The following is a 20,691-nucleotide window of genomic DNA, read 5'->3' as shown; positions in this document are numbered from 1 at the left end:
CCTTCAGTGGTCGCTTCCTTAGGCAAAGCTCATTTTACACCTGCCAGGTTTCTTTGTTGGATGGTCCCCGAAAATTCAGCTCCTGCCCCCCACAAGTGCACATGATGACCACATGAATATTTGATTATTATTAGAATCACTTCTGCTTCCTTCAATGTAGGCAAGTTTCCTTTTAACAAAGTTGGGTCAGTTCAACATCCTTGGTGTCCCCAGAGCTTGTGGTGCCTAGTGCTGGGCATATACTCAATAGATGTTGAAGAATGAATGAATAAATGAAGAAGCAAATTTGGAGTGAGCCAGTGCCCTGCTGAGTGACTTCCTTTTTTTTTTTTTTAAGTGATACTGTTGAGAGTTAAGGATGATGTTGTTGAGGACAAATCCCTTGCTGAACTCTCAATGTGCCCCTGCCCATCTTGCCAGGTAGGAGACTCTGCTGTCACATCTGCTGGTGACTGCTGTACTTATTGCTTAACCACATAGCACACTCACTGTGCCTGCTCTGGGATCTGGAGCCAATAGTACCCTTACATCGTCTCCTTGTTACTTATCACCCCACCCCACAGGCAGCCTGTATTTGTGTCTGGTTTTTGTAAATAGGACCTCAGGAAACCCTTGTGCAAGGGCAGAGCAACATTTGCAACTTGCATGAGGCTGTGCTGGTAATGGAAAATTGGATGGTTAGAAGGGCAAGGGTCAGGGTTCAAATCCAGAAATGTTGTTATTAGACAGGAGGTTTGAAGGCTGAACTGAAGCAATTCTGAGTCCACATTATGACAACAGATGGGCTTTATGATATCTGTCACAGGGTCCTCCCAACTGCAGTTGCCCACACACCCCATTTTTTTTTTTCCTTGCCAATCTGCTTAAACACCATGTTGGACAGGAATTCCTCATGACACTGGGATTTAGAAGTTTAGTTTAGTTTGTTTTTTTATTGCAACAGAGCTCCTGCTCAGATTCCAAGCCATGAACAAAACAGCTGCCCCAGTAGGAGCTGAAACTCCCACAGGGCTCTCCTAAAGACTCCTCGCCTTCCTCAGCCTCATCATTTTGTCTCTTAAAATACATCTTGGGTAACAGAAAGCACCTATCAACTGAAGAAAATGAAATCACAGAATCTTGAGAGAAGAAAAGGGGCTGGTGCCTGGCATCTTGTTTGCAAAGTGCCTGGCCGGGTGGCATGTGCTGAGACCTTCTGGTCTCTGGGAGGGGCTGTGGCAACCAGAATGCTAATGCTTTGCAGCAAAGATCCCTTTTACAGCAACATCTGACCACTCACTCCAGGGGATATAGCTGGGTACTCAGTATTCTTGCCAAGTGGGATAGCAATGCAAAAAGACCAAGAGGGCAGGATCAGTGACTCTGAGCCAGAGACTAAGCCCACCTGGGTGGGACACAGTCTTTTGAAATATTGGTGGCCCCTGGCATGGCCCAGCCAGAGACCAGGGTGCAGGGCAGCATAACCTGGGCTCCCAGGCTCCAGGTGATGGCCTCACTGCCACCCAGAGTCAACCCACCAAGACACTAGCTCAAGTTGATGGCTTCCTCAGCTCATTCCTGGGCGAGGTCTACTCTGTTGGGTACAGTCCACACTGCAGAGCAGGTGGCTGTCCTAACTGGGTACCAGGAGGGTCAGTCTTAGAGCAACCATTGCCATTATAGCCAGCTCCTGGTACACAAAAGTGGGGGGACATTGGCAGCAGACTTTCTATTCTCCCCTTGATAAGATACAAAGATGGAGGAAGAGTTGAATGGTTCTCCAAGAAGTAAGTCTGAGACCAGCATGAGCACCCTGAGGTGGCAGCTCACACTCTTTATCCCAGCACCATGACACCTGCTTCTAGCTGTGCTTTGGTCTTGGCCCCTACTCGATCCATAAAGAACCAGAGCTGAATGTGGCAAGACCCCGACAAGTGTGGAGGGGAAGAGAGGTCAATGGAGACTCAATCTTTATCTACCCAACTTTGTAAGGGCTCAGCATGGCTTCCCCCAGCACTGATGGTACCCCTGCAGGGTCCTGCCTCTTCATTTCTGTCTTTCCCTAAAAGGTGGGAGAACAAGCTTAAAGAGGCCCTGTTGTTCAGCTGGACCTGAGCCTCCTACTCCTGCCCCATCTTCTACCCAGCTACCTCAGCCGGCTTTTCCTATTCCTATTGACCTCCTGCATGCAGAAAATGGGGCTTCCCTGCTCTTTAAGCCTGCACCTAGCAGTGCTCCCTGCCAAATCTGGTGCTCACATATACCCCCTGCCCCAAGCTAGGACACCAAGCATGGGTAAATGCTGGGATGGGTAGACCTTGTGGGAGGAACCTTCTTGGTGAACTCGGGGTCATGCTATTCTCACTCTCTAGGAACAGGGGATGAGAAGCTTGTCTGGTTTCCTCCCCACTGCTTGGCCACTATGCAAATGGGCCCACAGTGGGCTGAGATGATGATGTGGGATAGATGGCTCTCTGTGACCATCAACACCTGGGAAGGCAGGAGCAAGGAGCAGGGTGTAAAGGGGTTGGAGAGAGCAGGACAGTCAGGGTACTCAATGTACTGGAGAGGGTTTCGTTGCATTATGACTCTGCAGTTTCTCCTCAGATGCCTTGTCAGGGAGCAGCACCTCCACAGTATAGCTGATATTCTTTGCATGCAGCAGGCTGTAGGTGTTGTCAAAGCGCAGGACATCTGCAAAGATACATCAGGCAGAGTGAACCCAGCACATGCAAACAGCTGGTGGCCCTGGGAATGGGCTGTCCAGGGCCTTGGGTGGGGCCTGAGGGTCAGCCACTGCCCAGCCCCTAGCCCATTGCTCACTCCTACCTCCTTGGATGATGCCTGTAGTACATAAAGGAATCATGAGACCCACTACATGTTGTGTCGCCCCTTTTAGCCACCAGGCATTACATCAGCCCTTCCAGCTTCCTGAATCCTCAGAATGACCCATGAGGAAGGTGCTGTCATTCTCATTGCTATGGATAAGTGTCTCACAAAGGTCCACATGTTAAAGGCTTGATTCCCAGGGTGGTGCTACTAGGACATGATGGAATCTTTAGGAGGTGGAGCTTTGTGGATGTCCTTAGGTCATTGGGGGTGCCCTTAAAGGGGATCATAGGACCCCATTCTCTTCATTTTTTTTTCTTTTTCTTTGCATTGCCCACTCACAATGTGCTCCCACCATGATTTGCCACCCATCAGAGATCCAAAGTAATGGGGTTGCTAGATCTTACAGTGGAAACTGCAGGACCATGAGCTAAAGTAAATCTTTCCTCTTTATAAGCTAATTGCTTCAGGTATTTTGTTATAATGACAGAAAGTTCATAATCCATTGTATGAATGAGGAAACTGAGGCTTAGAGAGGTGATATGACTTTCCAGTGAACAGAGAGCAAGGGAGAGGAACTGGGACTCCCTTGTCCCAATGGCTCAGCCCTAAGAGCAGCCCTACTTCCTCTGGAGGCAAGCACTAACTGAGCTACACGAGCAGCTTTTCCAGCTCACAGATGGAAGGCATTTCCTACAATGCAAAGGTCCAGAATGGACTTTGGGACATGGAATCATCCATACTTCTCTTTCACCACCTTCCTAATACTCCCTTTCCTCAGGCTGCACTAGATAATGTATTGGTTAAAGTTTTACTAACACAAATTCTCCTTCTTCACAGGAAATTGACCTTGACTTCCCTCCCTCCTCGCTCTACTCACTATGGAAGTGGAAAGTGAGCAGTTTCTGGGTGCTATAGTTAGATTTTGAATGCCCCCTAAAAACCCATGTGTTAAAGACTTGATCCCCAGGGTAGTGCTACTGGAAGCTATTGCAACCTTTAGGGGGTGTGACCACTCCCCCATCTTTGGTAATTGGGACATGTCTTCAAAGGGGTTGTGGGACCCTGACTCTTCCTTTCTTCTTTTGCTCCCTGACTTGTAAGCGATTTTGTTCTACTTCACACTCCTGCCATGATGAGTGCCTTGCCATAGGCTCAAATCAACAAGGTCCATTGATCATGGACTGGAACCTCCAAAACTGTGAAACAAAATAAATCTGTTCCCTTAAAAGTTCATTATCTCAGGTATTCTACTGTAGTAACGGGATGCTGACTAATATACTGTGCAGTACTGTTTCTGGTAAAATTAACCAAACTGCCTTTGTCCTGGGTGATCTGGGAACAAAGAATAAGCAGCTAGAGGAAGCCACCTTTTGGGGATTCCTGGAGCAGGGTGGTCCATGCAACTAGTGGTATGCCCATGGCTATTTACTCTCCTGCCTCAGCCTCCTATGGAGAGATCCTAGGACTGAGCTCACAGCCCCAGACTCAGAACTCCAGCTCTTTCTCTGTAGTGAATCTCTGCCCTTGTATTCACAAGTAGGGGCCACTCTTCAGATCTAAGATTCCAAAGCCGACTCCCCTAGACCCTGTAGGACCTAAGAGCTTATAAGGTCCCCAACCCTCTCCCTGTGAGCTGGAAATAGTGGGCACACAGAAGGCTGGACTGGCAAGAGATGACCAGCTTTTTTCTCTGTCAGGAAGAGGACAATAACTCCAGTGAATCCTGCAGCTCTTACAGACACCAGCCTTGAAGCAGGCGAGGCTCCCATCCTCAGGCACCAGGTGGGCATTGTAGCGCTGGCTGGGCAGCACCTCTGTCATCTCCCCAGCCCTCTGCCGCTCCCCCATCTTGGTCTTCAGGAAAACCCCAAAGCCAATGTCTCCACCATCTGATGCAAATTGCCACCTGCAACAGACAGAACCCCACTGATGACCTCCTGCCCGGGCCCTGGAGCCTCTTCCAGTTGCACCCAGGTGTGGAGCGGTCACTGTCCCTACCTGAGCACACAGCCTGGGAACAGGATCTCATTCTCCACATGCTGGGAGGAGCCACGGCCCACGGTCACTGTGTGCTCATACTGCATCCTCACCTGCTTGCACAGGTGGTAGCTCTTGGGCACCTCACCCCCGTAGTTGATCTGTGGGTGAGGGTGGGTGAGTAGACAGTAGGCCATGGTGGTCTCCCCTCTGTCCCCATCCTCTGGGCACTCCATACCTTAGTTATGCACTTGGGGTTGCCATCAGGATCAGTTAGAGTCCCCCCAAACTCCACAGGCAGCTGGTCGGGGCTGATGAACTTTGACAGCTCCTGCTTCCAGTTGTCTGTGTGGGAACAAGAGGGGGCCTCCAAGGGGCTCAAGGAGATCAAAAGAGAGCCCAGGAAGGAGACATAGTATGTCCCTGGCTGTACCCTGGGCATCTACTCCTAAGAGTATCCAAGAGCTTATGTGGTTTCCAGGCCATTGATCTAGGAGTCAAGGCCTTGCTTTTGTATACAGAAGCTGACTGGGTCACCCAGGGTGATTGAGTCAAGATGAGCCAGGCAGAAATGGGGCCTTCAGCATTGACCTCTGCAGATGCAAAGAGGGTCTCTCCAGGAGACCAAGTCACTCACCTCCCAAAATCACTATCTTCTTGCGTGTCTCCTCACTCATGAACGATTTAACCAAGTTGAAGGCCACTGGGAAAAGTCTGGGGGCTGAAACACATAAAACTCCCTCAAGAAGCTGGACCAGAGAAGACACTGGTATATAAAGCCATGCCCAGGGGCATGTGCTAGACAAGATTTGGACAGATCTGGATTCTGCCACTCCCTGCTATGTGACCTTCAGCTAATAACTCACCTTCTCTGAGTCTTAGTGCTGTGAAATCACGTTATGGGTAACACTTGGCACAGTAGCTGCCTCTCAATAAATGGCTGTATCCCCTAACCCAGTTGTAAGGTGTTGGGTCCAGTGTCAAAATTGACCCCAGTGGTGCCTCTGTGTACTTGTGATTTTTTTCAGGTGGCTTTGGGATCCTCTTTAGTACAAGTAGATAGGGCATCTGCTTTAGACTTCCTGTCTCATCCCAACTTGGTCCCTCTCACTGAGTACTTTCTGTGAATTGGGCTCTGTGCTGTCTTCTCCATAGAGTGTCTCATACCAGCTTTCTTTCATTGCCTCCTCATCCCACAGAATGAGAAAACTGAGTCTCAATGGTGTGAAACAGACTTAACTCAAAGTCACAGAACTAGTTGGATTCAACCCAGATCATCTGATTGCAGGCACCTGTGGCGACCCCCTCCATGCAGACCATTGAACACAGGGATCATTCCTGCTCAAAGAGTGTTAGTCAGCATGGTCCATGGACTGTTACCAATCCAGTCTGAAGTAAGTAAGGAAAATAACAGCAAACACGGAGAAACTTAGAACTTATTTGACATTGCTGCAATATACCAGTGTAGGATTCTGCATGTCACAAAAGTATTCTGCCCTACTGAAAGGCCTGGAACTCAGAACCCAAACAAACAAAAGAACCAGTTCTTCACAAAGGATGGTCTGAGAAGCCCTAAACTCAAAGGCTGACCTACTGTCCCTCCTACCCCGTTCCCCACTTCTCCCTCCCCAGAACCCATCCCAGTCATGGGCTCACCTCGAACAACAATTAAATTCTTCATTGTCTCAGGATAATTTGCTTCCACCATGGCAAAAAACTGTGAAGTCAAGATGAGGCTGGTCACAACCTTACCCCTCCATTTCTGTGGCCTCTGACACTGCTGAGACAAGAAGCCCACCCCTGGCCCCTCCTGACTTCCCCAGGAGTATGTGTTCCCTCCTCTGTGTTATTCTAGCTCCTGTCTCCCCTTGGAGGGTGGACTCCAGGTGAGCGTGGCTAGCTGGTCTGTGGCGCCCCTGGAAGGCATCTCCACTTTCCCACAGACCAGAAGCTAGTGTGGACTGCAGCTCCCTATTAGCCTGGGAGCCACTGCCACTCCAGCCTCTGGCAGCACCTGCCTTACCTGCTGGTAGACCTCCACTGCCGGCTTCCACAGGTGTTTCAGGCCCAGTCCCTCCATGTCAAACACCAGCAGCACCATCTCAATCTTCCTACCCAGCTGCATAGATCAGAGCAGTTCTACTGGTCAGACCATAGCTCCTGGAGAGCCTGGCCAGAGAGATTCAGGCACTTCTCCGGACCTCCCTGCCGCCCACACCCTTGGCATTTTACAAACATCTGTAGTTTCATTACTGTATTCAATCCAGAGCTATGCTTTTGGCAGGCTGTGTGGCCCTGGGTGGATTTTTTTTAGTTGTAGTGGGACACAATACCTTTAATTTATTTATTTATTTATTTATTTATTTATTTATTTATTTATTTATTTATTTGTGTGCTGGGGATTGAACCCAGGGCCTTTTGCATGGGAGGCAAGCACTCTACCATACCAACTGAGCTACATCTCCAGCCCCAATACCTTTATTTTTATGTGGTGCTGAGGATCAAAACCAGCACCTTGCACGTGTTATGCGAGCGCTCTACCACTGAGCCACAGCCTCTGGGTGGATTTTCAACCACTCTGATTTTTAAGTACTCTGATTTTTAACCACTAGCTCTCTTTCTTTGTGAAATGGAGATAATGCTAGGTTCTGCTAGAATTGCTATGAAAATTCAGTAAAATGATGCACAAAGAACTCAGAGGCTGGCATTTGCTGGTCCCTGATAAATATTATCAGGTATTATATTAGTATCATCATCATCATCATTATCGACTTCAATTGGGAGCCTCTATGAAACGGAAGACATTGTGTTGACACCATAAAAGCAAAACAGCCCTCCTGATTGAGAGACATACATCTATTCAAACCAGGCACTAACTACAGCACTTCATAATTTGATTATCCTTGCCACAAGTCCTTGCGGGGGTCTATTTTGTATCCAGCATTTGTGCCAGGTGATGATGACAACACAGGACTTGCTCTTGTCATGTGGAGTCAGTCATTTGCCAAATCAGGCCACAGTGACATATCAGCTCCACCAGAGGAGACTTCTTAGCCCCATTACTTATGTAAACTCACAAAACCAACAAGGCCACATGTGGCATTAGATTCATCCTAAAGGATACAGAGGGTCAAAGAGCAGCTCAAGGCAAGGAAAAGAGATCTGCAAAGGAGGATGTGGAAGCCTTCTGGAATCAGAAGCTTCATGCCCCATAAAACTCAATATTTGTGTTTCAGCAACTCCCGAGTAGCTTCAAGGGTTCCCCAGGGGATGCACCTAGTTTCAGGGTCACTGTTATCAGGGACGCTCACCCACTGGTGTTTGTTGTTATAAAATTTGTAATGGTGGGATATCTTTTCCATAAGCAAAGCTGAGTATCTACTGTTCTCAGAATTCCCAGAAGAACAGAGCTAGATCTTTATCTGCAGCCCAGATCAGCATCTCATGTAGAGGTTTTGGTGACCCTAGACTGATGCAAGTAAAGTGTGATGTACACCTTGGATACTCACGGAGGGGGACAGCAGGAAGAGCTCATGTTTCACCAGACTTCTAAGTATGAGGGGTAGGGGGACAGGGTGTCATCCTTCCCTGGACCTGGGGCCCCAAACTGGACAGACTAGGTCCCCATGTGCCCCACCTCTACTCCCCAGTTGCTCACCTTTTGACTCTGCAGCTCACACTCCTGAAGAAGCAACTCAAAGGCTTTGATGCGTTTCCGGATCAGCTCCTGCTTGGAGGCTGACAGGAGAAGACCCTTGGGGTCGAGGGTCCCAATGATGTCAAACCACACAGGACAGCCTTCATAGTCGTAGCCACACAGACCGCCCGAGTCATACCGCTGGACCACCTGGACACATGGGTAAGGCCCTGACTCAAACTGGCCCACTAGACCATGTCCCTGCTCCCTCAGGTGGTTGTGAGTTGGTGGACAGAGGGATGTCAGATGGCCTAGGAGATGCTGCATGGGGCTCACCTCTGAGGGCTGCCATGAAAGGATGTTGTCCAGGTCCTGTTGCTTCCGGAACTCCATGTGCTGCAGAGACATGAGAAGGCTTGCCCCAAATGCCTCTGCAGGCACCTAGGGACACCAGACCAGGTCTCTTTGCCCACAGCCACCAATGTCCTGTCAGAGCATCCACAGGCTCCACCACACAGAACTAGGAATAGGAACAGGAGGAGGGCTTGAAGGGGAGGGACCCAGGTCTGATGTAGACAGGAAGCTGAGGACGAAGACACTTGAGAATGGGCACACTTTCTCACTGAATACTGGGGGAACAGCCTGCAGGAAACAGGACCCTAGGGATGATGGGTCCTCACCTTCCGGAGCATGTCCTCTGACTTCTGCAGGTCGAAGTTCCGAGCTGAAAGAAGAATGAGGGAAGAGGCTGGAGGCCAAATGGAGAATAAGCTGCTTTCTGAAAGCTAGTGAGGACATGATGGGGGTGTTCCCAACCTTTTCCTGACACTCCAAGAATACTTGGGGTCTGGAAATGTTTTTCTTTTTCTTAAGCAAGAATCTTTACTCTTCTGGAAGACACTGGAGGGCCCTTGATTTCTGTTTCCAGGCCTTTGAAAACTTTGAAATCTAGAAGTCAATCTAGCCTGCAATAGTTGGCATTCTCCAAGGAGCTGAGACCCCACACAGTATTGAGGTGCTAAGAAGCATGGGATTTGCAATTAGAGTTGGGCTTGAATTCTAGTTTTGCCTTTTTGTTTCCTATGCAACCTGGAACAAGCTATTTACCATCTCTGAGCCTTGCTTTTTAAATATGTTAAATAGGAATAATAATTTGTTCAGTAATTCAAAGGAAAGTGTGAGATACAGTAGATAAAGTGCTTGGCACAGTACCTAGCTCACAGGAGGTTCTCACTTTTTTTGTGTGTGCTAAGGATTGAACCCAGGTGCTCATACATACAAGGCAAGCACTCTACCACTGAGCTACATTCCCAGTCCACAAATTCTCAATAAAGAGTAGCTATTGTTGTGATTACTTATTTTGAAGAAATTGTTATATTTTAATAAAAAATGTTATGCTCTATTTGATTTAATTAATTTTTGGAGATAATCTATATTACCTAGATTGACCCTGAACTCCTGGGTTCAGCATCCCACGTGTCTAGGGCCACAGGTACATGCCACCACACCCAACTATGTTCTATTTTAGAAATGCCATGACCATTGCTCTCTAAGACCACTGTCTCACTGATGAATTTGTTCATTGATGGAGCTACTGAGATGCAAGATTAGAGATTTTCAAGTGGAAAGGGCTTGATATCACCCAGAATTCCTCTGCCCTAATCACGAACCACCTCCAGCAATAACCATTGAGGCCACTAGCTCAATTCTGATTATCTCCCATAATGTACTGTTCATTGTCTAAACAGACGGATAGCCCATAGCTCTTTTTAAGTACTGGAGATTGAAGCCAGAGACACTTTACCACTGAGTGTGCCCTAGCTCTCTTCTTTTAATTAATTCATTTATTTATTGAGATAAGTGCTCACTAAGTTGCTGAGTGTGGCCTTGAACTTTCGATCCTCCTGTCTCAGCCTCCCAAATTGCTGAGATTACAGGCTGTTGCCACTGCTTTTGGCTCCTCAGCAGCTTTGACTGAGGCTAAATTTGCTGCACAAATGATCCTAGTCGCATTATCTGTGCAAATATATCAAGAGGAGCTATCAAGTGTAAATGTTTTTTTATATTTGTAAAAAATATTTTCTCCCAGTTATATATTCATTTAAAAATCACATCTGTGTCAGTGACGTTCAACAGAACTTGTTAGACCAGGACGAAAGAAAAGACCACTGACTCCAATTAAAATCAAATTAAAGCAAGCTTATTATTTCAACCGGCCAGGCTGCCTCTCCCACCCCAAACCTCGGGGAACAAGACAGCCACAGCAGCTTTCCTGCAGCCCAGATTTATAGCCCAGAAAGTTACACAAAGGGGGGTTACAGATAACAGAACTCTGACAAGCATCACACTAATGGTAGTTTACATTTTTGCTGGCCCGACATCAGAATTTATGAAGGTCATTTGAGCCTCAGAAAGGGTTGTTATCTGGCCAGGGAAGGCCAAGATTTGTGAGGCGTCACTAAAGTTTCAGAGAGGGCTGCTGTCTGGTCAGAGAGCCAGGCAAGGGTGAGTTCAAGGCATGGGCACGCATTCCAAGCAGGTTCAGAATTTGCAATAATTTATAGTAAAGCCGAAATTATCTTTTCATGGCTTTGTGGCGAGATGGCTCCCAATTTTAAGAGAAAATCAGGTTGGGTGTATCAAACTTTCAATAATGATGGGAAATGTCCTATCTTTGGCTAGTGTGACAGAGATCTCAAGTTTTAATTTGGCTTAATTTAAATTTTAATAATTTTATGTGCTTAGAGGCTACTGAACTGAACAGAGCAGTTATATATACTTCAATGATTTTAAGATTTTTTTCATATATAGATCTTCTGTGCTCCAGGTTAAATGTCTAGTTATTTTATAAGCTTTGTTGTTACTTGGAATAATATACATTTTTCATGATATTTTACAATTGGTTGCAGCCACAGAAAAAAATACTATTGAATTTTGTATCTGGAAATATGGTTAAGCTTTCTCTTTAGATCTAGAGTTTTTCTGTTGATCCTGTGGTTTTCAAGGGAGATAAGTAATGTATCTGAAAAACTTCTCTTTCCTTCCAGTCTTTATTTTTTTTAACTATTTTTTTTAATATTTATTTTTTAGTTTTTCAGCGGACACAACATCTTTGTTTTGTATGTGGTGCTGAGGATTGAACCCGGGGCCACACGCATGCCAGGCAAGCGCACAACCGCTTGAGCCACATCCCCAGCCCCTCCTTCCAGTCTTTAAACTACTGATTATTTTTTCTTTTCTTATAGCATTAGCAAAAGTCTCTAGTTCTGTTTAAATCATAATGTTCACTGGTGTCATCCTCTCCTTATTTCTGATCTTAAAGGAAATGTATCTAAAATTTATCCTTATTCATAATATTTGTTAGGGGATTTGTGCTATGTTACCATTACTACCAAGTTAAGGAAATTCTCTTCTATTACTAGTTTGTTTTTGTTTCTGGGTGCTAGAGATTGAACCCAGAGCCCTGTGCATTCTAGGCAAGCATTCTATCACTCTCCAGTCCCCAAGACACTTGTCTTATAAATAGGATTTGAACTTTTTCAAATGTTTCTTCTGTGTTAATTGAGAAAGCCATATGATTTTTCATTTCTAAATCTATTAATGATTTCAATGACACTGATTGATTTTTTAATGTTGAACTATTCTTGCAGACCCAAGATAAATTCTTCTTGATGATGTCATATAATTTTAATACGCTAATGGATTCTATTATGTAATATTTTATTTATATTTATTACTATATTAACAAGTAAAACAGGTACAGACTTCCTCTTCTCTTTTTTGTTTTAATTGTTCTTATCTATATTTGAAATAATACTCAAGCCTCACAAGAAAAAACCTCTTTCTTGGGGCTGGGGATGTGGCTCAAGAACACACCTGGCATGTGCAGGATGCTGGGTTTGATCCTCAGCACCACATAAAAATAAAATAAAAGATGTTGTGTCCACCGAAAACTGAAAAATAAATATTAAAAAATTATCTCTCTCTCTCTCTCTTTAAAGAAAAGAAAAGAAAAAGCCTCATTCTTTCATATATCCTAAAACAATTCATGTAAGATAGTAATTAACCAGTCTTTAAAATTTTGGAAGAATTTTCCTATAAAGCCTGGAGTTTGAGTTTTGGGGGAGTAGAGGTTTTTACTACCTTTTCCATTTCTTTTTTTCTTTTTCTTCTTATTTTTTTCAGTGTTGAGGATCAAACCCAGGTCCTCTAACAGGCTGAGCATGTGTTCTACCACTGTGCTATATCCATAGCCCCTCAATTTCTTTAAATTTATTAGTCTGTCATTTTCTATTTCTTCATGCTGGATTTTAGCCCTATATATTTTTTTTCCTAGAAATTCATCTATTTTATCTAGATTTTTAAATTTACTAGTACATAATTATTCACAGTATTATTCTATATCTGTTGGGGGTTCTTATCCTATAAACAGTGGTTTGGGTGCTGATGATGGGATATGAGGATAGAGTTTTTAGTTGTACCTACTATGTGCCAGACTAAGGGGACCAGGGCAGGCATAGATACTGCCCTTATGGAGCTAGCATCTGACTGGGAGAAACAGACACTGATGAAGAATGCAGATAAAGAAACAGAGGGGAAGGACATCAGAAGGAGGTTTAGGGAAGGCTTGTCATTATTATTTTTTTAAACATTTATTTTTAGTTGTAGTTGGACACTATACATTATATTTATTTATACATATATTTTTTTATGTGGTGCTGAGGCTAGATCCAGGGCCTCGAAAGTGCTAGGCGAGAACTCTACCACTGAGCCCCAACCCCAGCCCAAGGCTTGTCATTATTAGGCCTGAGAGAGAAGCCTCTGTGAAGCTCAGCTCCATCACTCAAACTTCTCTTGATCTATATCCAGGGTAGGTAAGGCAGGGAGTAACATGGCTGACACCCACGTGGATGGTCATATCCACAGTCCTGTCACCTACAGCAGGAAGTAAAAGGCCACACTCGATCTGAGATTCTTTCCCTTTTCAATGATCTGGCAGCTTAAGGTATCTGTGATCTGTGATCTCACTTACTTATCAAGAACACACCAGACACCCAAAAGCTGGATTTAAACCCAAAAAGACTGCACAGGAGGAGAAAAGACTGATATGCTATGGTTCAAATGTGGTTTGAGCTTGTCCCCAAGGTTTCATGAGTTGAAATTTAATCCCCACTGTGAGGTATTAAAAGGGTGGAAACTTAATCTAATTCTGGTATTTAGAGATGAGGCCTCTGGAAAGTGGTTAAGATTAGATTAAGGTCATCAGGGTGGAGCCCTCATGGTTGAATCTTAGCAACTTGATTAGAAGGAGAAAGACCAGAAGAGAGACAATCATGCATGCTCTTTGTCTCTTGCCATGTGATGCCCTGTGTCATCTGGAGACTCTGCTAACAAGAAGGCCATCACCATATGTGTGAACCTCCAAAATGGTGAGCTAAATAATCCTCTTTATAAAGTTATCCAGTCTCAGACATTTCCTTATGGTAATAAAAGAAAATGAATGAAGATGTGCCTTGTCAATTGGTTTCTAGAAATACTCTGTTCCAACTCCTTCTTTAGCTCAGGCACATGACAATGATATGCTCCCTTTTAAAGTAAAACAAAACAAAAACAAACAGAAACTACTACAGCCAAAAGGATCTTAAGGAGACAAATGATTAAATGTAATGTCAATGCAAAATGAAATCTGGCAATAGAAAAACTAAGGAAATCCATATAATATAGAGTTTTTTAGTTATAATAATGATGATGTATTCATATTGATTCATTACTTGTAATAAATGTATCATACAAAGATAAGATACAATAATAGAGTACAGGGTATATAGACCATTCTATGCTATCTTTGCAATTTTCCTGAAAAATCTATAACTGTTTTAAAAAGTAAAGTTTATAAAAAAAGAATTCTCAAAAAAAGGATGGAACAAAACAAAAGGAAACAACCAGCCTCTAGAGGCTTCCTTCATTCGGGCCTTGTGCACATCTGTGACCTCATGTTTGACCCACAGACACCGTAAAGGTAGGGACAAATATGCCTGTTATAGATAAGAGGAAAGTGGGGATGAGAGACAATGCATGACTTGCCACAGCCTAGAATGTTGCATAGCTGGGGTTCAGTTGCAGGCCCATTGAAGACTGGTGTTTTGTTTTGTTAGTTTGTTTTGAATAAACCAAAACAAACATTGGAACTTCTTTAATAATATTTTTTCTCATCCCCACATCCCCACTCTTCCCCTCACTCTTCTCTACACAAACCAGAGTTCTGAAGACTGGTGTTTTAAACCATGCAGTGTGTGTCTAATTTCTGGGCTAATCTCACCTCAAGTACAAAATTCATTCTGTGAGATGCAGTGAGTTAAAATGCTTTTTTTTCCCCTAAACCTTGCTGTGGTTTCTGTTATTCGTTTGTTAGGCTGTTGCTATAGTTACTTCAAGAAACTCCTTCTCTCCCTTTATTTAAATCCACTTCCTTAATTGTTGGCTGTACTCAGTGCCCTCAGGGACACGCAGTTTCCTCAAGGAAATAAAATAGCTCTGTCCATAGGCAACTGGATGTAGGTCCAAAGGCAAGTCCTGAAGATGGTGCTCAATGGTATCTCATTCAAGGCCAGGCTAGTTAATTCCTGAGGACCTTCTGGGTGTTCACTCTAACTTTTCCTCGACTCTGTGCCTACTCACTGACTCGTACCCATTTTGCAGATGCAGAAACTAAGATTCAGTGGGGATTTTGTGTGGTGCTAATGCACATGGAAGCTCAGAATTTAACCCGGAGCAGGAGGATGCAAAGCCTGTTATTTACTGCTCTGCAGCATTGCTCCCCAGGTTTACCATGCTTTCTCCTGAGACACCCCCCCCCATTCTTTCCCTCCCTCTCTGCCTCTCCCAACTCTTGCAGTCAAACCTCGAAGCCAGCGCAGGAGAAAGTAGTCATCAGCCTTGGGCAAGGTGGGTAGCAGGTCCTGGAGGTTCTCCTGGAACTAAGAGATGGGGATATGATGGTCAGAGATATTTTTTTTTTAAAGAGAGAGTGAGAGAAGGGGGAGAGAGAGAGAGAGAGAGAGAATTTTCAATAGTTATTTTTTAGTTCTCGGCGGACACAACATCTTTGTTGGTATGTGGTGCTGAGGATCGAACCCGGGCCGCACGCATGCCAGGCGAGCGCGCTACCGCTTGAGCCACATCCCCAGCCCCTGTCAGAGATATTCTTGTGACCCATCTGCAATCCTCATCTGCCACCTGGGGACTCTGCATAGTTAGCACCTGCCCTGAACCATTTGGGTGTCTGGGAATGGTCCCCCTTCAGCCCACCATAGGAGGAAGGAAGCATTGGGTCCTTCTTAAACTTGGGGGAGCCCTGTTCCCACAAGACTCTCATTCCACAAGTCTTAGGCAAGGTCATGGCATCCCTGTTTTCACACACACACACAAAAATTTAGTAATATCACCCCGATGGTGCCTCTTGGAGGCCTGGATTTGGAGGCAAGTTACATAAATTCTCTGAGGCTCAGTTTCCTCATCTGTAAATACGGATAATGATAAATTTGTGCCAGTCAAAGGAAAGTGTGCATGTAAAGCAGTTTAGCATAAGACAGGTGCCTCACTCAACAAATGTGGCCTGCTGGATGCTCTGGACAGTGAAGCATCTGGGGACAAAACTAGAGGTCACTACGAAGGGACTGCAAAAAAGGCTTTGGGGGGGATTGGAGGAAAGGAGGGCAGACAGTCCACTGGAAGGTGCCTTTTCTTTCTTTCTTTCTTTTTGTTACATTTGGTGGTGGCTTTTGCTCCTTGGCAAAGTTTAGAAAAACCACTGGGGGTTTGGGCCTGAGATTGAGGCTTTGGTCTGGGATAGAAAAAAGATCTCACTTCTATAGGAACAGAGGGACCTGAAAGCAAGGGCCATGTTTAGAGGTGAATCTGTGAATCTGATTTTGGGGTCAGAAACAGATATAAGCAAAGCTACAGGAAGTGTTCTTGATGGTTATCCACCAAACCTCCTTTAGCTTTAGGAAGTATATTTAAAATAAGAATGTATTCCTGTGTTGTTTACACAACAAAAAAGGGAATAATCAGTTTACACATTTCTTGGTGTTAATAAGTAACAAGCACCTAAAACAGACATTGTTACACATGAAAACTCCTATAGCCTCTGGGCACCTGAGAAAGCTTTTTGGCAGATATGGAAGGGGATGAACACACCCCAGAAAAACCATGACACTGCACTCCTCATATCCTCCAGGTTACTGAGTTCCCTCAAAAAAATGACCCTCAAGATGAGACCCAATACAGGAGGTGCAAAGGTCATATTCGACTTTGAAGATGAAACTGAAGCTGGGGTGGGTGGTGGAGAATCTTCTCCCCAGAAACAGAGTAGGAAAAGTGGCAAGGGCCAGGAGTAATCCATGTCTTCTACCCTTGCCAGGGTCACATAATTCTTCAATGAGCATCAAGGAAAAGAGAAAGCTACCAAGCAGGTGCTGGGGAGTGTCTAAAGTAATGTGGAGTAAACTCTTCTCTACCATGATGCCATATGGAGACAGCAGCATCTAGCAGTGTAACCAGAATTGGTCAACACCTGGTCAGGCTGATGATATGTTGTGGTGTGAACTGATACAATCAATAAGAGTGTAAGTTATAAGTTATAGATTAGTTAAAAAATATAGATTATAGATATAAGATTTTGATGAGTGAGATAAGACAATTATAAAGCAAGAACAGTCCTAAGACTCCATTTTGCTGCCTTCTATAAAATACTGCTACAAGAGCTGTTTCTGAGAAACTGAAATCAAAGCTGTTTCCTTATTTAAAAAATTGTCTTTCTAAAAAAAAAAAAGAGAAAAAAAAAAGAAAAAAAATTGTCTTTCTGTACTTTGTATCCCACAAATTGTACCCTACTCAGGATGCAGCGGTGGTCATGGTGAGCTCCCACTGGGTTTGAATGCCCTTGTAGGTCTACATAACTTTGAAGTAGATTCTCGCCCACAGTACCCCCACCCAAATTCAGGATGCGACTGTCCAGCACCTGCTTGAACGGGGATTGTGGTCAACTGAACTGCAAAGCTAATGTTTTTTTTTTTTTTTTGCTTCTGTTTATCGATTACTTGCTGACTGGAAAATTCCAGTCCTGCCTAGAGCCCATAGGTCCCACTTATTAATGTTTTAATTTCTATGATTGGCTAGCTTACATGATGCTAAGCAAGTCACTGAGTTGTGGTTTTTGTGCTTATATTCTCTTTGGATGGACCAGGAAGCTGCTGCCCTCCCACAGAGCTTGAGTCTCTGCCGTGGGTGACAGTCCCTGGCCAGGTAATTACTTATCTCTTTTGATTTGAAATTCGGACTTAGAGTGCTTTTTGAGGCGTCTCCCCATAACATATAGACCTCTGGGACCATGAAAAACGTTTCCCTATTCTTCCTACTTTTCTCCTTTCCCCTGTTTTAAAATAATAAGAATTCATTACATTAAATAATGGGAAAAATAAGAATAAACTTTTTACATTGTGTAAAGCTCTGACCCACAGGCATACCCATTATAATTCATCCCCAAAGGCCAAGTGTCCAAGTCCCTTTGAAGAGCTTTGTGTTAGGGGCTTGCCTGAGGGCATCAGCAGTGGGAAGGGCAAGGACTCACCAAGGAATCCCATCTCCTTCATCTCAGGACCCTCCTTAACTGGGGACCTCTCTCCTTAACTCAGGACCCTCCACCTAGGGATCCCTCTTTCACCCATAGGTGTTTTTTTGTTTGTTTGTTTGTTTTTGTTGTTGTTGTTTTGTTTTGTTTTTCATCTAGGGGACCCTGAGTGGATTCCCAATTCCCAAGCCCCTTTTCTTCACCTTGGGTCCTCATTCCTATCTGGAAGTCCTCAAAATAAATCATTCCCCAAGAATTTTAAGCTACCCTTTCCTTCACAAGCAAAGTGTGAGCCAGGGTTGTGTCACCTAAGACATATACATTCTCCCCTTTTCCCATGACCGTGTCCCTCCCAAGTGCACCTACCAAGACTATCTCAAAATCATCAAAACCCCCTCCAGTTTCCTTTTTTAATTATTATTTTTATTTTTTGACCACAGAGAGAAAGCTTAGGCCCTGAGGAGTTAGAGAGCCATGAGAAACCAAATAAACAAATGTCGCAATCTGAGCACAAGATCTGAGAATCCCTTCAGCCCAAGGCTCACGCCACCCGCTCCCCAACAAGCGGGGGAACAAAGGTCAGGGCAGGGTGGTGGGGATCCCGCAGGGCTGGAAGGCTGAATCCCCTGTAGAGTCTCCCAGGGAGGTCTCCCGCCCAGGGCACGGCTGCACAGGGGCCTCAGAGCTGTGCCCTGGACAGGCAGGCAGGACTGTGGCACTCTCCGAACTTCCCGATCCTACCCTAAGGACTCCAGACCCGTGAGGCGGCGGATGATTGCTGGATCCCTCCCCAAGCCTCCCTGCCCGCCAAGCCCCTCACCTTGGCCAACGCCTCCTGTTGTTGGGGGCTCAGGTCCCCTACTCGGCCGCTCATGGTGTCCGGCGGCGCCGAGGGGTGCCGGGCACAGATGTGCAGATCGCTTCTGCCTGCCCTGCCCGCCGCCTGGCTTCGCCGCTACCACCGCCGCTGCCACCGCCACCTGGTTTCACCTGTCCGGGTCAGATATTGGTTCCGCCCTGATCCGAGAGCCGCTGATCCTGCCCTGCCCTGACGGATCCCGTGCCTCCTCGGGAGTTTCTGCCCCAATCGCCAATCGCACCCTACCGGGGTCACCGAGGTGACTCACCCCAAGAGAGTCTGGGGCAGCGGGTGGCCCCACCTCCAGGTCTTCTCTAAGTGCTCCTCGCGATTCTCAGGAGGCAATGAAGAAAGAGGTGAGCACAAAGGATACGTGGAGGGGTTTCAGATCCCGTTCTGAGCAACCTGGAGGAATTTTTATAAACCTCCGGACATCTATGTACCCAGTCCTTTTGCCTAAGGAACCCCTACCCCTCTCCCCTGACTTGGAACACAGGCTGGGCTCTGTCAGTGCTCACTGGGTAATAAGGGAAACCCTTACCTGACAAATAGCTCTGGCTCTCAAAATATTGGGAAGGCAAGTTGGTGCCCACGAGTTAGCAAAATGCCTGGCATTTTGTGCTCAGAAAGTATTGGTTCTTAGGAAGAAACTTATGAAACTTTTTAGGAAGTTTCATAATTATTGAGGATGTCACCAGAGCCAGGAGACATAAGGGTAGAGATCCCGATGTGGCCCATTTGGTGACCCCAAGTGCAATCCGGGGTTGCTGATGAGAGGGAGCTGAGCTAACTTCCGGGAAGGAGAAGGAGATGGTAAACAGGCCACTGAGAATTTTTCCCTCAGTCCTCCCATTGAGTCACATCAAGTTCTGGATCTGAGATGACCAGTGCCATGATGTGCTGTGAGTATAAAATACAAACCAAATTTCAAGGACTTGGTAAAAGTAAAAAATCTTACTCATTTTTTTTCCTGTTGATTACTTGTTGACATGATAGTTTTTGATATGAGATAAATATAATATTATTAAAATTAATTTTACCTGTTTATTTTTATTATTTTATATTTAAATGTAAATTTATATATATTTATATATAAACTATATTTAAATATAAATTTTTATATATAAATATACATATAGTTTTATATAGGGTAGTTTTAGGTTCACAGCCCTTTCCTCTGACACATCAGAAAGAACAGCATTCCCAAATAGCCCCAGTCCCCACATAGCCACCAACTCTAGTATCAGAATGGGACATTTATTATAATTTATAAACCTCCATTGATATTCTGTTCTCACCCAAAGTTCAAGGCTTATATTAGTGTTCACTCTGGATATTGTTCATTTTACAGATTGTGACAACTATAAGATGACACGTATCCTATTGTTGCATAATCCTATAGTTCCACTGTGCTCTGTGCAGTTTTTTTCTTTTTCTTTTTCTTTTTCTTTTTCTTTTTTTTCCTTTTTAAAGTCATAGCTGCAAGGGGCTGGGGTTGTGGCTTAAGTGGTAGTGCTCGCCTCCCACACATTAAGCACTGGGTTCGATCCTCAGCACCACATAAAAATAAAAGAAAGATATTGTGTTTACCTAAAACTAAAAAATAAATATAAAAAAAATCGTAGCTTCCAGAATATTTTAAATTACATGTGTGGCTCACATTTGCAACTTGCATTGTATTTCATTTGAATAGTGTTTGCCCTAGGGGCATTTTAAATCAAAGAAAGAAATTCACAAAAAAATGCTAAAAGATCTTCAATAGATGAATGGATAAAG

The 20,691-nt window shown here is 44.7% G+C and overlaps 1 protein-coding gene across 2 annotated transcripts; it reads right to left on the bottom strand.

The window, feature by feature from the left end:
- Nucleotides 1-2,411: 2,411 nt before the first annotated feature.
- On the bottom strand, nt 2,412-19,543 carry LOC308645451 (SEC14-like protein 4). 2 transcript variants are annotated; one of them, XM_081287610.1, is made up of 14 exons: nt 19,457-19,543; nt 19,184-19,320; nt 18,877-19,046; nt 15,327-15,402; nt 9,106-9,149; nt 8,762-8,821; nt 8,447-8,635; nt 6,812-6,907; nt 6,445-6,505; nt 5,426-5,509; nt 5,027-5,133; nt 4,810-4,949; nt 4,548-4,717; nt 2,412-2,673 (listed from the first exon to the last, which is right to left on the bottom strand). In XM_081287610.1, exons 3-14 carry the CDS (start codon nt 18,928-18,930, stop codon nt 2,534-2,536), a joined length of 1,221 nt encoding a protein of 406 aa, XP_081143736.1. In that variant the 5' UTR covers nt 18,931-19,046; nt 19,184-19,320; nt 19,457-19,543; the 3' UTR covers nt 2,412-2,533. The 2 variants fall into 2 exon arrangements, with proteins under 2 accessions (XP_081143736.1, XP_081143737.1); XM_081287611.1 differs by lacking the exon at nt 19,184-19,320 and having other exon boundaries at nt 19,457-19,500.
- Nucleotides 19,544-20,691: the final 1,148 nt, after the last annotated feature.

The sequence above is a fragment of the Spermophilus citellus genome (genome assembly GCF_964194105.1).
Source record: "Spermophilus citellus genome assembly, chromosome: 3".
Lineage (NCBI taxonomy): Eukaryota > Metazoa > Chordata > Mammalia > Rodentia > Sciuridae > Spermophilus > Spermophilus citellus.
The sequence above is the reverse complement of the archived record's forward strand: the minus strand, read 5'-3'. Positions and strand labels throughout refer to the sequence as shown.